This window comes from Nomascus leucogenys, chromosome 22a (assembly GCF_006542625.1).
Source record: "Nomascus leucogenys isolate Asia chromosome 22a, Asia_NLE_v1, whole genome shotgun sequence".
Lineage (NCBI taxonomy): Eukaryota > Metazoa > Chordata > Mammalia > Primates > Hylobatidae > Nomascus > Nomascus leucogenys.
The window spans coordinates 131127993-131142757 of NC_044402.1; the positions used below are offsets into that span (position 1 = coordinate 131127993).

The 14765-nt window shown below is 39.6% G+C and overlaps 1 protein-coding gene across 4 annotated transcripts in view; it reads left to right on the forward strand.

The window, feature by feature from the left end:
- SP100 (SP100 nuclear antigen) overlaps window positions 1-14765 on the forward strand; it is a 127225-nt gene that overhangs the window by 91104 nt on the left and 21356 nt on the right. For 3 of the 4 annotated variants that reach the window (XM_003274719.4, XM_030802389.1, XM_030802390.1), the window contains 3 exons: window positions 801-943; window positions 2473-2511; window positions 5515-5556. In XM_003274719.4, the coding sequence (XP_003274767.2) occupies window positions 801-943; window positions 2473-2511; window positions 5515-5556 (224 nt within the window). Of the gene's footprint in view, window positions 1-800; window positions 944-2472; window positions 2512-5514; window positions 5557-9282; window positions 10729-14765 lie in introns of those variants that run through there. The other variant, XM_012500602.2, reaches the window with a different exon arrangement.

The following is a 14765-nucleotide window of genomic DNA, read 5'->3' on the forward strand; positions in this document are numbered from 1 at the left end:
TTCTAACCTTGAACTTCCTTCTCTACAAAATCAGAACAATAATATAACTTGCCTCACTGTATTATTATGAGAAAAAAATAAAAAAGACATAAAATACTTTGCAAGTTACAATTGTTAAATTACAGAACTAAAGTTCATCTGTCATGGCTGACACCTCCCCACGACGCAGTTCTTTGAGCACCAACAAATATAAATGTTTGCCCCATGACTATGCTGCATGAGCATAATTTAACTTCTCCCACTATATAACATTTCCATAATGACTTTTAATATAAAATAGCCATGAGTTCAAAATGTGAAACATAATTGATTGTACCACATGTACAACATGGTACAAGACAAGGCAGATGTGGCTGTAGTAACAGCTTCCACATGGCCACCTGGGGACCCAAGAGCATGGTAGAGGGCTTCGTGCCTTCATCCACCTCTCTGAAATTCAGGCTGACTCTGTATCAGGTCTCAGAGAAGGCAAGAGGAAGAATTCTGCTCACTCTTTAGGGCCACTCTTTGCACCCACCCCCACCTTTGGAATATAGCAAAATATGTTGAAAAGGTAAATGTTGGTAGTAATATTTCTTCTCATTGCATGATAGTCAAAGAAATGTACACACACAACAGAGAGTCCCCTTCATCTCTGTTCCTTCAGGCTGGGTATGAAGCCCCTGATATCTGACAGGAAAATTCAGACTTTACTGCTACAATCCTAAGCCCAAAGTGGGTGGCTCCAGAACCCAGCATGGGGGGAGGCCAAATTCAGGTGTTTTCACAGTTGGGGAGCTCACCTTGCCTTGGTCTTACAGGAACCTCAAAGAAGTGTATACAGAGTGAGGATAAAAAGTGGTTCACTCCCAGGGAATTTGAAATTGAAGGAGACCGCAGAGCATCCAAGAACTGGAAGCTAAGTATACGCTGCGGTGGATATACCCTGAAATTCCTGATGGAGGTATTCTAGTGACAAATGGCTGAAATCAAGGATTTAGCTGTCATGCTTCACTAACACCAAGCTTTAGCAGAATTTCTCAGTGCCCAGAAATTCATCATGACTTCCTCTGCCCAGGTCTCGATGCATATGTTATTACTAACATTCTCACCTGAACATTACGTTGGCTGGCTTATATTACAGCTTAATCCTCTAAGTACTTTATTTCTTATGCTTTTGAAGGTTGGACAGTAAATTGTGGCCTTGACTCTGCCATTAATAAACTGTGGAATTTGGTCACATGAAAGTAACTTAAGTTGGAGGGGAGGTCTTAAATTTGGGGGGGAGGTAAATGTTAAATATACACACACACACATATATATATTTAACATATATATATATGTAGTTCCTGGATTACAAAATATTTCAACAAAATTTCTTTGGATAGGCCACCTCAAATTTATTCTTGTAAGAGAATATAAATAAATTGCATTTTAAAGTAACATTGCTTCTCATATGAACCCCTTGATGTTACAAAGCAGGCACAGGGTCTTTGCTGCAGATGAACTGTGTCTTTCGACTCCAAATACAGTGCTTTCTGTGGCACACCCACAGATAGTCCTTTCTCATGCCACTCTACCAATAAAAAAAAAAAAGATCCGCCAGGCACAGTGGCACATGTCTGTAGTCCCAGTTGCTCAGAAGACAGAAGCAGGAGGGTCACTTGAGCCCAGGGGTTCTGGGCTTAGTGTACTATGCCAATGAGGTATCCATGCTAAGTTCAGCATCAACATAGGGGACCACCAGAGTGCCTAAGGAGGGGTGAACCAGTCCAGGTTGGAAACAGAGCAGGTCAATACTTTCCCGCTGATCAGCAGTAGGATTGCACCTGTGAATAGGCACTGCACTGCACTCCAGCCTGAGCAACATAGCAAGACCCCATCTCTAAAAATAAATAAATAACTATTACACAAATGAAAGATCTGAGCTCAGTAAATACTTATTGAACCAACATCTAAAGCTATGGAGGGTATACAAAGTGTGAGCCCCTTCCCAGAAGGAAGCCTGTGCTTTCATAATTACAGGCCTGGACAGGGTGTCAACGTTCTCACAAGGGACACCTGCAGGAAGAGGTACAATAGATCGGAGAAGAGAAAGTCATTTCTGGCTTTGAGGTTGAGGACGATTTTGTGGAACTCTTGCACTGAGCTAGGTCTAAAAAGATGAACAACTAGCAAAAATGTAGAATGGGGCATTCTACATATATAGAAAGGACAGCATGCAAATCTGCTCCACAACATGTCAAGAAGTTGGGAGTAATGAGGTGGCTACATTCTCTGGATTGATTGTAGAAGTCATGAGGCCAGAGGAAGGCATTGAAATGCTTCCTTTAATCCCTGGAGAATCATGAAAAGTAATTCCCATGAAAACACCTTGAATTTGAGTTAATAGTGGGATACCCAGGTAAGAATATTTGGAAGGCAGTCAGAAATGCTAAGCTCACAAAATAAAAGCAAAAACCCATCAAATCATTTATCTCTTTTCTTTTTTAGAACAAACTTCTGCCAGAACCACCAAGCACAAGAAAAAAGGTGATGATCAAGTGATCTTCTGCCAATGTCTCGTCTATTATGTTGTTGATTTTCTATCTCTGTGGCCTTACAGTTTTTAAATTGACCCATCATCATAAAATTTGATTTTATAATATGATGCTTTTGCAGTTGCTGCTTTCAAACATGATTCAATGTATAAGTCCAGGGCTCCTTTGAGCATCAAAACGTTTGAGATAGAGGTAGGAACAATCCTCAGAAATAGATTAAAAGACAGAACTGAATTGTATGTGTTTTTTAGTAAAGGAGCTAAATGCCATATTTTTTTTTTTTAAGCGAAAGAGTCTTGCTCTGTCACCCAAGCTGGAGTGCAGTGGTGCGATCTAGGCTCACTGCAACCTTCACCTCCCTGGTTCAAGCGATTCTTGTGCCTCAGCCTCCCCAGTAGCTGGGACTACAGGCGTGTGGCATGACGCCCAGCTATTTTTTTGTATTTTTAATAGAGATGGGGTTTCACCACGTTGGCCAGGCTTGTCTCAAACTCCTGACCTCATGTGATTTGCCCGCCTCAGCCTCCCAAAAGGCTGGGATTACAGGCATGAGCCACCATGCCTGGCGCCATACTTTAAATATAAAAGATAGGGCTGGCATTGGAAAAATAAGCATGAGTTTGAAATGCACAAAACAGTGTGGCTTTGCAACCTCAGTATAAACACTGGTTGTTTTTCACTGGTTTTTCTGGATTCTATATTTTAGAAATTAATATGAAGCAAAAGTTCCCCTAGAAACATCCCATGGTCACTACACATGACCTAAAGGAGAATTCCCCCTAAAATGTATATATAGGCATATATCACCCAGGGAAGCAAACAACAAAAAACATTCTCTCCTTTTCTTTTATCTTTTACCTCCACCACACGCACACACACACGCGCGCACACACACACACACACACAGTTCTCCAGGTGAAAATTTTTGAGTGGGAGGCAGACTGCCCTGTGAGGCTGCTGACCTGGAAAAATCTTTTCCTTTGTAGAGAGGCTCTTTGGCCCCAGCAAAAGGGCTGCACAAACCTCACTTCTATCTGTGAAGGTGAATTCTCCCTCCGTGGAGGTAGTATGTGGAGTTCATACACCAGTGGTCTTCATACTATATGTATTCTATGGAAAAATGGCCTCTCCAAGGCTGGGTGTAAGAGAAAACCTGGTGAAGGAAGGAGATGGAAGAACTTCCATTTTCCTAAGTTCTGACATGGGTGACCTTGGATATTTCTGCGATACCAGGAAGTCACAATCTTTACAAAGCTGGCTCCTGGGGCTACCTGCTCCACTGGCTTTACGACTAGAGATTCAGTGACTAGGCTCTGTATCCACTGGGTTTTCTGGAGAAAGAGACATTATTTGATATAATTGTTAAAACCAAACATGTCTACCCACTGCCGGACAGTCAAGGCTGATGCAGTCTGGGCTAATCAATTGAGCTGGCCATCTCCCATCCCTTCATCACAGGCTTCCTCTCTCCATTCCCTGAGGGCCCACAGCTCTAGAGGTGAAATTGCCTCAGTTCTCAGAGGATCTCCCCGGAGGGTCTATCTTCCCTCCTCTCCCCTTGGTTTCTAATGCTTGTGTCACTCTCAGCACCACGTGGTAAGTGCTATTGTTGCCAGCTTTCCTGCTTATAAGTTTTTTGTTAAACTTGCTGGTGATAGCTGAGATACCCCAGGATAATAAGATATAAAAGTCCAAGCTAATCATTTACTGGCTGCTAAGAAACCTCTTCTCCCAAGTGACAATTGTGTTCATTTGTTCATGCACTTATGTATCCATTAAACAAACAACTGTGGAGCCACTGCAAAGCTCCAGGTGATGGGCTTGGCCAATGAAATAATGCAAAACAAAGGAGGCCAAAAGGATGAACCTTAAGGATTCTGTCAACCTCATTGTCTTACCTGGGTGAATAACTAATGGGATGGAGTGGGAGATTCTAGGCCACTAAGCTGCTATACTTTATCTTAACCAAAAGGCCCAGATTGCTTCTGGCAGGTGGTAATATGGCCACCTCTTCTATCATCATGCCTTGGATCCCACTGAGTGGTTTGTCTAAGGCCTCTCTGCCCTGAGCTACAGATAAAAGCTTAAGCAGTCATTGTTTCATTCCACAGATACCCTAGGTCAAAGCAAGCTCTTAAGATTCAGGAGAAAATGGAGAGGTGCTTACCTTCAGAAGAGCTACAGTACTGGGGATCTTGGAGGCATTTTGTCTTCAAAGATGTGTTCCTGGAGAGCTGCAGAAAGGGGTGGAGTTATTCCTGGGACACCTGCATGGCGTCCAGGACTCTGGGCCCTATGGTCACTGGGAGCTGTGGAGGAAGAGTCGGCCGATTCCCTTTGCAGCTTCTCTGGATGGAATGACACTTCCTTTTTTTTTTTTTTTTTTTTTACAGAGTCTAGCTCTGTCACCAGGCTAGAGTGCAATGGTGCAATCTCAGCTCACTGCAACCTCCACCCCGCCGGGTTCAAGCAATTCTCCTCCCTCAGCCTCCCAAGTAGCTGGGACTACAGGTGCACGCCACCACACCCAGCTAATTTTTGTATTTTTAGTAGTGAGGGGGTTTCACCATGTTGGCCAGGATGGACTCAATCTCTTGACCTTGTGATCTGCCCTCCTCAGCCTCCCAAAGTGCTGGGATTACAGGCATAATCCACTGCACCTGGACACTTCCAAATTTAGACAAACATGCCTGCAGGCCCCTTGAACTAGGAGGACCGTTAGAGTTGCTCCAGCTCAGTCTCCCTGAGTGGCTTCACGAAGGCCTGCCTTGGGTGTGACAGCCAGGAAATGGCACTTGCATTGGGCCAAACTGTCACTGACACATAATTTAGTGCTTTTTTATTCTTCAGTTAGATGTACAGGCCCATAAAAGCAGACATGAAACAAAAGAAGGGCTGTGGCATGAATCTCTTAAAAATAAAGAAGTCTGTTCGAATGTGGGGTTAATGAAAAATCACACTCAATTTGTACCAATCTTTCTGTTTTTTTCAACAGAGAATACTGAAGTCCCACAACAATACCTTAGTTGACCCTTGTGTAAGTATAAATTTCCGACTATGACCCCAAAATAAGTCAGGCCTTTCTCCAGGCACACTATGTCATTACTGCCTTTCCCCGAAGCGTGCTCAGTCTCAGTTGGAGTATGTTGCTGTGTGTGATGAGCAGATGCAAGCCAGGTACCTGGGTCTGGGATTGGGTGTCTCCGTGCAAAAGCATCCTTTTGTTTCAGTAGAAATCTTCAAATTTCCTCATTTCCCTTAGAAAGTGAGTGTGGGAGGCTGAGCTCTAGATCACCGAGGCCTCCAGAGACAAGAACTGGAAGTAGTAATGGGCAGGGCTGGCCTGCTGATTAGGGAGAAGGATCAAATGTCAGAAAATAAAAGCATTTTCAAGTAGGTGGTGTGAATGGAAAGGAAAATCCCAAATATCCGCTCCAAGGTGCAGACGGAGCTCAGTCAGCCAGAAGGAACAGACTGAGCCAAGCTGGTGAGTTCGAGGTGTGGACTCTGTCATTAGTTCTGCAGAGGAACACACACAGGAAAAGTGAGTCTCTTATGAAGCCCCTATTGCCACTCTTGAGGGAGGTTTAGGCTCAGTGTGCTGAGCTGGTTAGGACAAAAACCATCACCGCTTGGCAACTGACGAGGCATGTTTGCTCTCACTTCTTGACTGGTGCTCAATGATGTACAAACCTGATTCCACAGGCTCCATTATCAACCAAAATTAAGGCTGTTTAGGAATAAATAAATTTTTTGAGACAGGATCTTGCTGTGTCACCCAGGCTAGAATGCAGTGACACAATCACAGCTCACTGCAGCCTCAACCTGCTGGGCTTAAGTGATCCTCCCACCTCAGCCTCCCAAATAGCCAGGACTACAGGTGCATGCCACCACATCAGCTAATTTTTTTAATTTGTTGTAGAGCCAGGGTCTCACTATGTTGCCCGAGCTTGTCTTGAACTCCTGAGCTGAAGTGATCCTCCCTACTCAGCCTCCCAAAGTGCTAGGATTACAGGCATGAGCCACAGTGCTGGCCAGGAAGAAATAATCTGACAATGATTTATCGAAAGCCAAATGTGAGGAGTGACTCAATAAAACACACCAACAAAGTTGGGAGTGTTTGGAGTTTTTTACAAATTGAAATGCCTTTTTTTTTTTTTTTTTTTTTTTTTGAGATGGAGTCTCGCTCCACTGCCCAGGCTAGAGTCCAGTGGCACGATCTTGGCTCACTGCAACCTCCACCTGCTGGATTCAGGCAATTCTCCTGCCTCAGCCTCCCAAGTAGCTGGGACTAAAGTTGTGTGCCACCATGCCTGGCTAATTTCTGTATTTTTAGTAGGGACAGGGTTTCGTCATGCTGGTCAGCCTGGTCTTGAACTCCTGACCTCGTGTTCCGCCTGCCTCAGCCTCCCAAAGTGCTGGGATTACAGGTGTGAGCCACCGCACTGGCCACAAGTTGAAATGCTTTTATAGCAGAGGTCCCCAAACTTTTTGGTACCAGGGACCAATTTTGTGGAAGACAGTTTTTCCACAGACTGGGATGGGGTTGGGGGCAGGATGATTTTGGGATGTTTCAAGCACATTAAATTTATCCTGCACTTTATTTCTATTATTATCACATTGTAATAGATAATGAAATAATGAAATAATTATACAACTCACCATCAAGTAGAATCAGTGGGAGCCCTGGGCTTGTTTTTCTGCAACTAAACGTTCCCATCTAGGGGTGACGGGAGACAGGGACAGATCACCAGGCATTAGATTCTCAAATGAAGCACGCAGCCTGAATCCCTCGCATGTGGAATTTACAACAGGATTTGTGCTCCTATGAGAATTTAATGCTGCTGCTGATCTGCCAGGAGGTGGAGCTCAGGCAGCAATGCGAGCAATGGGGAGCTGCTGTAAATACAGATGAAGCTTCACTCACTCACCCACCACTAACCTTCTGCCGTGTGGCCCATTTCCTAACAGGCCATGGGTTCGTACAGGTCCTTACCCCGGGAGTTGGAAACCCTTGTTTTCTAGGGGAGTTTAGGAGAAGGGAGAGGGACTCCTCACACCAGAGCTGTCCTTTCTCATTGAAGGGTACAATACAGAAGTTACAATCATTGGATACAGATCGCAACATGCAGGCTCAAATGTCTCCATGCAAAATAATCAGTAAAACTCTAAGATCCAGAAATAAATCAGTGTCCTTTTCAGGGTCACTGGGTTATGCATTAATCACTGTGTCAACAATTTGAGAGACTCATGATAAGATTCAGGGACAAGATTTCACCATGAATCACAAGACTTTCCCAAGGTGGGTTAATTGGAAAGTCTGTTTACTTTTAAACTAAACTGCCAAATGTGACCTGTAGATTATCACATTCCCTTTTCGATTAAAAAAAAAATCTTCCCATGGAAGCACTGCTGATCAATCTGCTAGGTTAAGGGGGTAGATGTTCTTCATTCCTTGTCAATGGGAAGGCTTATTCCAGGAGGTCATCATGTCCCTCGGTGGGGAAATAAAACCTTGTTATTGCAACCAGGCCAGTTCACTGACAAGATGAGGTAGGTCATGACACACAGCTACATGCTATTCTCCTGAATGATAAATCATCTCACCGGGAAATCAGTATTTTGGCCTTAGCCATGGATCTAAAGCAAGCACAATGCAAATCATGAGTGACTTAATAGCCAAGAAAATAAACTATGTTTATTATTAGGTTGGGGCAAAAAAGTAGTTGCGGTTTTCGCCATCAGAAGTAATGGTGAAAACCGCAATTACTTTTTTGCACCAATCTAATGTTATAATCATAACAACTTGAAAACACAATAGAAAGAAATTAGTCCTAAGAGTAACCAAATGAACAAGCCATCAATGTATAGTTGCTGTTGCTTGTTGAATTATCTCTAGTTTTCAGAATTTCATAATTTTCTTGGAAGAAGTAAAACAATGAGTGATCCATAGCATTAATAATTTGAATAGCTGAAATATAATGCACACAAAAATTATAATCAAAAAGAGAATTTGTGTACAAGAATGGGGAAAAAAAACCTGTTCCATTATGGAGCCAACTAAGAAAGAAAATTAAATCCAGGTTCTTCTTTGGAGACTTATTATAGCCAGGAAATAATTAAGTCCAAATTGCAAGCAAATAATAATTTTTGAAACTCAAAAACAATAGTCTGGGCTAGAATCTAATAACAACTATGCTATAATTTTCTTCTGAAAGATATTTTTTCTCTCTTCGATCTCCCTTTTCTGCCAAAGAAAAAGCATAGGCCAATTTTATTTGCAATAGAAGTTTTAGTCTTATTGTACTTGACCTGATTATTTATATAAAAGGCAACAGGAATAGTGATTGCCCATATAGGGTCCTTTTAAGTTGGCTTTGCTGGAACTTTTTCATTAGACATTTTAGATTAGACTTTTAAAAGCTTCTTCAGGCTAGAAAGCCAAGCCAAGGATTTATCATCAGATTGTGCCTGTGCTACTTGTAAGAATTGGGTAAATTCCTCCTTTCTTGAAGTCCCCCAAATACCTCAAGGTTTCTGGGCCTGTTGGGAAGGGACATTACTTAACACGAGGTCAAAAAACCTACAAGGGATTGCAGTACATTGAGCTCCATAGAGACAGTGCTGGCGCAAGTGAGAGCTGGACGGGCACTGGGTGACTCTGTACCTTACCGAGGAAAAATAACTAAACATGGGCAAAGGAGATTCTAAGAAGCTGAGAGGCGAAATGTCATCATATGCATTTTTTGTGCAAACTTGTCAGGCGGTGCATAAGAAGAAGAACCCAGATGCTTCAGTCAACCTCTCAGAGTTTTTAAAGAAGTGCTCAGAGATGTGGAAGACCATTTTTGCTAAAGAGAAAGGAAAATTTGAAGCTATGGCAAAGGCGGACAAGGCCCATTATGAAAGAGAAATGAAAACCTATATCCCTTCTAAAGGGGAGAAAAAAAAGTTCAAGGATCCCAATGCACCCAAGAGGCCTCCTTTGGCCTTTTTCCTGTTCTGCTCTGAGTATCGCCCAAAAATCAAAGGAGAACATCCTGGCCTGTCCATTGATGATGTTGTGAAGAAACTGGCAGAGATGTGGAATAACACTGCTGCAGCTGACAAGCAGTTTTATGAAAAGAAGGCTGCAAAGCTGAAGGAAAAATACAAAAAGGACATTGCTGCATATCGAGCTAAAGGAAAGCCTAATTCGGCAAAAAAGAGAGTTGTCAAGGCTGAAAAAAGCAAGAAAAAGAAGGAAGAGGAAGAAGATGAAGAGGATGAACAAGAGGAGGAAAATGAAAAAGATGGTGATAAATAAGTTGATTCCAGTGCAGTTTTTTTCTTGTCTATAAAGCATTTAAGCAGCCTGTACACAACTCATTCCTTTTAAAGAAAAAAAGTTAAATGTAAGACTGTGTAAGATTTGTTTTTAAACTGTACACTGTGTTTTTTTGTGTAAACACTACCGAATGTGTCTTTAGATAGCCCTGTCCTGGTGGTATTTTCAATAGCCACTAACCTTTGCCTGGTACAGTATGGGAGTTGTAAATTGGCATGGAAATTTAAAGCAGGTTCTTGTTAGCGCACAGCACAAATTAGTTATATATGAGGATGGTAGTTTTTTCACATTCAGTTGTCTCTGATGCAGCTTATACAAAACAATTGTTGTTCTGTTAACTGAATACCACTCTGTAATTGCAAAAAAAAAAAAAAACAAAAAAAAAAACAGTTGCAGCTGTTTTGTTGACATTCTGAATGCTTCTAAGTAAATATAATTTTTAAAAAATTGTATGAGGGAACCGTGTAGACAAGGTACCAGGTCAGTCTTCTTCCATGTCTATCGGCTCTACAAAGCCAATCTCAATCCCTCAAAACAATCTCGTCATACTTGAAAATATGACACTCTAGTCAAAGCCTTGGTAAAATAATCAGTGTTTCCAATCTGTCCTGTTACAAAAGAAACAGATTATTATTGGACTTATGCAAATAACCATTGTCATAAGAATGTTTATGAATAGTTTCCAAATTATGGCGAATTCATGTAGAGAGAGAAAAGTAACTTTTTTGGTTTTGCTCACAAAAGTCTACTTTACCTAAGTGCTGTCAGATATAAGTAACTTAAAAGAAAGAGAAGTTTTCTTCACTTTTGAAAACAAAATATAAAAAGAATCTGCAATGTTTCAAACAAAAAGTCATAAAAGTCACTTTATTCCTCCATCAATTTAGTCTCATGTAATTCTTATTTTGCTGGTGTTGGGTTAGCAATCTTCATGAAGACATCAGTTTTTCATTAGAGTTCTGGAAGCTTTATCTAGTCTAACTATATGATCTCCAAAGTTCTCAGAAACCTGTGTTCAAGAGTACTTGTCAGAGCCTTTTCCATAAAAAAGCAATTTTGGATTATAGTTGACTTCAAATGCTTGTAGAGAAAATGTTAAAACAATAACTATGGATGTCAAAAACTTAGAATAGCCATGGTTAAAATCTAATAGAAGTACCCAATTGACAAGGAAATTTAGATATTTTGATTACCTGCAGCATTTTAAGATAACAAGCAGAATCACGACTGATAGTGTCCCATTAAAACTATTAGATTTTTACAAATGTCATATAATCTTTAGGATATTCACATTCATAACATATCTATACAAATATTACTTTAGAAAAGACTTAATCAAAATTATGACTGATAACAGATTTTTATAAATTTATATAATTAGGGGAACATTTTATCAATAACATACTCATAAGTGTAACTGAAAGAAGATCTAATATTATGTATCATTTGACAGTTTCTCCCATACAATTTACCAAATCAGTCTAATCATTTAATATCTCTGCAAGAGGAGAGATACATTCTTTGAGGTCCCTCAGAAGTCCAACTGGAAAATAGCAAAGTAAATTTTAGGCCAAAAAAACAATTTAGGATTTTGATCTTGGAGAAACCTGCCAAAGATGTAGAAAGGTATAAAACACTTGATCAAAATGGAATCACAGATCATTGTAAAATAATAATTATTCATTTAACCAGAGTTATAATCAAAAGACTTCAAAAGCAATACAGAAAGTTACATGGATGTAAAAATCTTAGCCCTTTTAAAGCTCAGTTTTCTTGAATAATCAAAAACTTAATAAAGATGATACAGGAATTATCTTAATAAAAATAAGTTTTGGGCCAGGCGCCGTGGCTAACACCTGTAATCCCAGCACTGTGGGGGGCCAAGGCAGGCGGATCACCTGAAGTCAGAAATTTGAGACCAGCCTGGTCAACATGGTGAAACTCTGTCTCTACTAAAAATACACAAAAAATTAACCAGGCGTGGTGGCATGTGCCTGTAGTCTCAGATACTCGGGAGGCTGAGGCAGGAGAATCGCTTGAACCCAGAAGGCAGAGGTTACAGTGAGCCGAAATTGCACCACTGTACTCTAGCCTGGGCAACAGAGCAAGACTCCATCTCAAAAAAAAAAAGTTTTAAAAAGAAAGAGATTTCAGAATTAAAAATCGGTATCTCTTTTAATTTTATTAAAAGCAAAGCAATATTTTAAGCAAACTTTGTTGTTCTAACATAGGGGACCAAATTTTTTGTTTGTTATTAGTGTATTTTTAATATCAAATCTCAATCTTTAGAAAGACTTATAATTTCCTTTTAATTATAGCCAACTTGATCATATACAAAATTTATTTCATAGGGTTTCTTTTCACAAACCTTATTATGACTTAGACTGTTTATGAAATGCTTGGACTTTTTGCTTTTCTCTGTACTTTCTTAAATAACTAGACATTTTACTTTAGAACAAAAAATTAACCATATGAGACTTTTTTCATGCAAAATTATTCTCTTTTAACCTATCTTACCAAAAATATTCGTAACTTTCTTCGCTTTTCTCTCTCCTTACTGGTTCCTTTCTATATTGCTCCTTATTTTAAAACAACCTTAAATAACCCCTGAATTAAACACAATTACTTTTTCTCAGTAAAGAACATACTTTTATGCCTTCTTATAATTTTCTGTCATCAAAAACACATCTTACTTTTTTTGACACATTTTAAATTTAGAATTATATATATTAATTTGAATGTTTAAACTTTCAGTAACTTCAAATTTTATTGAAAACCTAGGAAACAAATCTTGAATTGTGTATCACATGACAGTATCTTACAAATGAGAACTCTTTTATAATTTGTAGAAACATTTTCCCATAACAAAAACATTTTTTATCTTAATTGGAATTGACCTAGACGTTTAATGAGCATCTATTTTTGAATTTAATATAGCAAAACTTTAAGATTATAAATTACATTAAAAGTTTATTTATGTATGTTTATCCCATTTACATTTACTTTATTTTTAACAGTTTACCTAGATTACTTATGAAAACTGATATATTAGACAAAGCTAGTCATCATTTCAAGTTATTTTCCTGTCAACCAATTTTATAGCCTGTGAATATCAGATGTTCACCTAAGAAAGAACCTTAAAGTTAAATATATGAATATTTTGCTGATAACTTAGAAGATAGTTGTTCTTATTAAAGCAAAAATATTTAATCAGTCATACTTGTCAAAAGATTTATTCAAGTCATGTGAACTTAGATGTTTCAGACTACTAATTCCTGAGCATTAATGTATTTATAAGTCAATCTGGTACTACATGGAGATTTTATAGCTTTGATTTTAAAATTTTGGTCATGAATCAGGTAAATTTCACTAGTTTTAAAAGGAGAATTGAATTAAATTGTGCCTTTCAAAATGGTACAAGTTAAAGTTATCTGTCCTACATGACCAAAGCCCTTACTGAGTGTAGCAAATTTATATCTCAAAGCACAGAGAAAGAATTTAAGGCTAATGAAGTTTTACATCTCCAAGGGACTGTGAAGTCCAGCAGGGCATTTAAAGGGTATTGTCTGATATTGGATAAAGGGTTTAATTGGGTTTACTTCCACTTTAATGGGGGTGGTTGAATATGTTTTACCAAAGTCAGTGAGAGATTGGGAGCATAAGTGATCCAGCAAAGCTTGCAATAACTCATCAGTGTCATTCGTTAGTCTTGGGTCAGAAAAAATTGTTGGTGATAATTATGATAATTTTAATTGTTTCATTTTCATTCTTTAGTTGTTCTGTTTGCTCCTTCTGTTCCAAATGTAAATAAATATGTTTTCCCCCTTTTGAGGGAAGGAAATGTGTGTATTGTGACATTCCAAAAATCTCTACCTAAGAGACAGATGGGAGCCAAAAGAACAAGTAGAAAGGAATAAATTCAGCTAAGGAAGAATATGAAGGCATAGGGGTAGAAGGAGGAGAAGCAATTGGAATGAAAGGGAAAAAGCTTTTGAAGTCTTTTTCAAATCAGAAATAGTGTGGGATAGCCTTTTGCTTATCTCTTCAATGAAGGCCGTTTTTTTTTCCCAGAATTTCTTTTAGGAGCATCTCACTGCTATCAGAAGTAAGTCAATTTGTCTGGTTCTAAAACCAGCTTTTTCCAATTGTGTATGGTAATACATCAGCTTAGGCATTTTCAAAAGATCCCCATTTTGGCCACTGCTGCTTATGACCATCCCGGGTTACATGGGTCCACTTACCTAAGTACTTGCAAGAAGAAGGACCCTAAGTGTTACACATCAAACCAGCTGGTGCTGATAGAGGCAGTGTACCCTGAGCCTTAGAAGACATGTTTCCCATCTTGGTTGTTTTGAATGAGACAAGTAATGTAGTGGATCAAGTGTGGTGGTTTTGAATTTTTCTTCCCCAAAATTTCACTCAATAGGCTGAAAAGATTCTCTTACATGTCTCTGATTCCAGAGTCACCTCCGAAGAAGTTTCAGGGTATTCATGGGCAAGAGATAATCAGTTTTTATGAAGCCTGCCAGCTGAGCAAAAAGTTAACAGTGTGGGGATTTTCCTATAAGACTGCTCCATGTTGTAGGGGGTATGCCCTGACACCTCTGCTATTGTGGGTTTCCTAAAAACCATTTGGTCATAGACAGAGAACATTTCTTAACTTCAGAGCAAGAGTGCCCTCCCTCATGCACTTAAAAATGAGAAAGCTAAGGAAAGGTTGTCCCATCCAAAACCTTGAGAGAAACAATTCACAGAGCTCCTATTTTACACTGCCCTAGGATTCAACAAAAACTCCTGTCTAGCCAGGGAGAAAACCAGCTTCAAAAAACCAGAACTTCCACCACGATGGGAAGTTCATTGATTTTGGGAGGAACTCATCCCCAACACCCAGCCAGGGCATCCAAGTTCAGGAACACAAT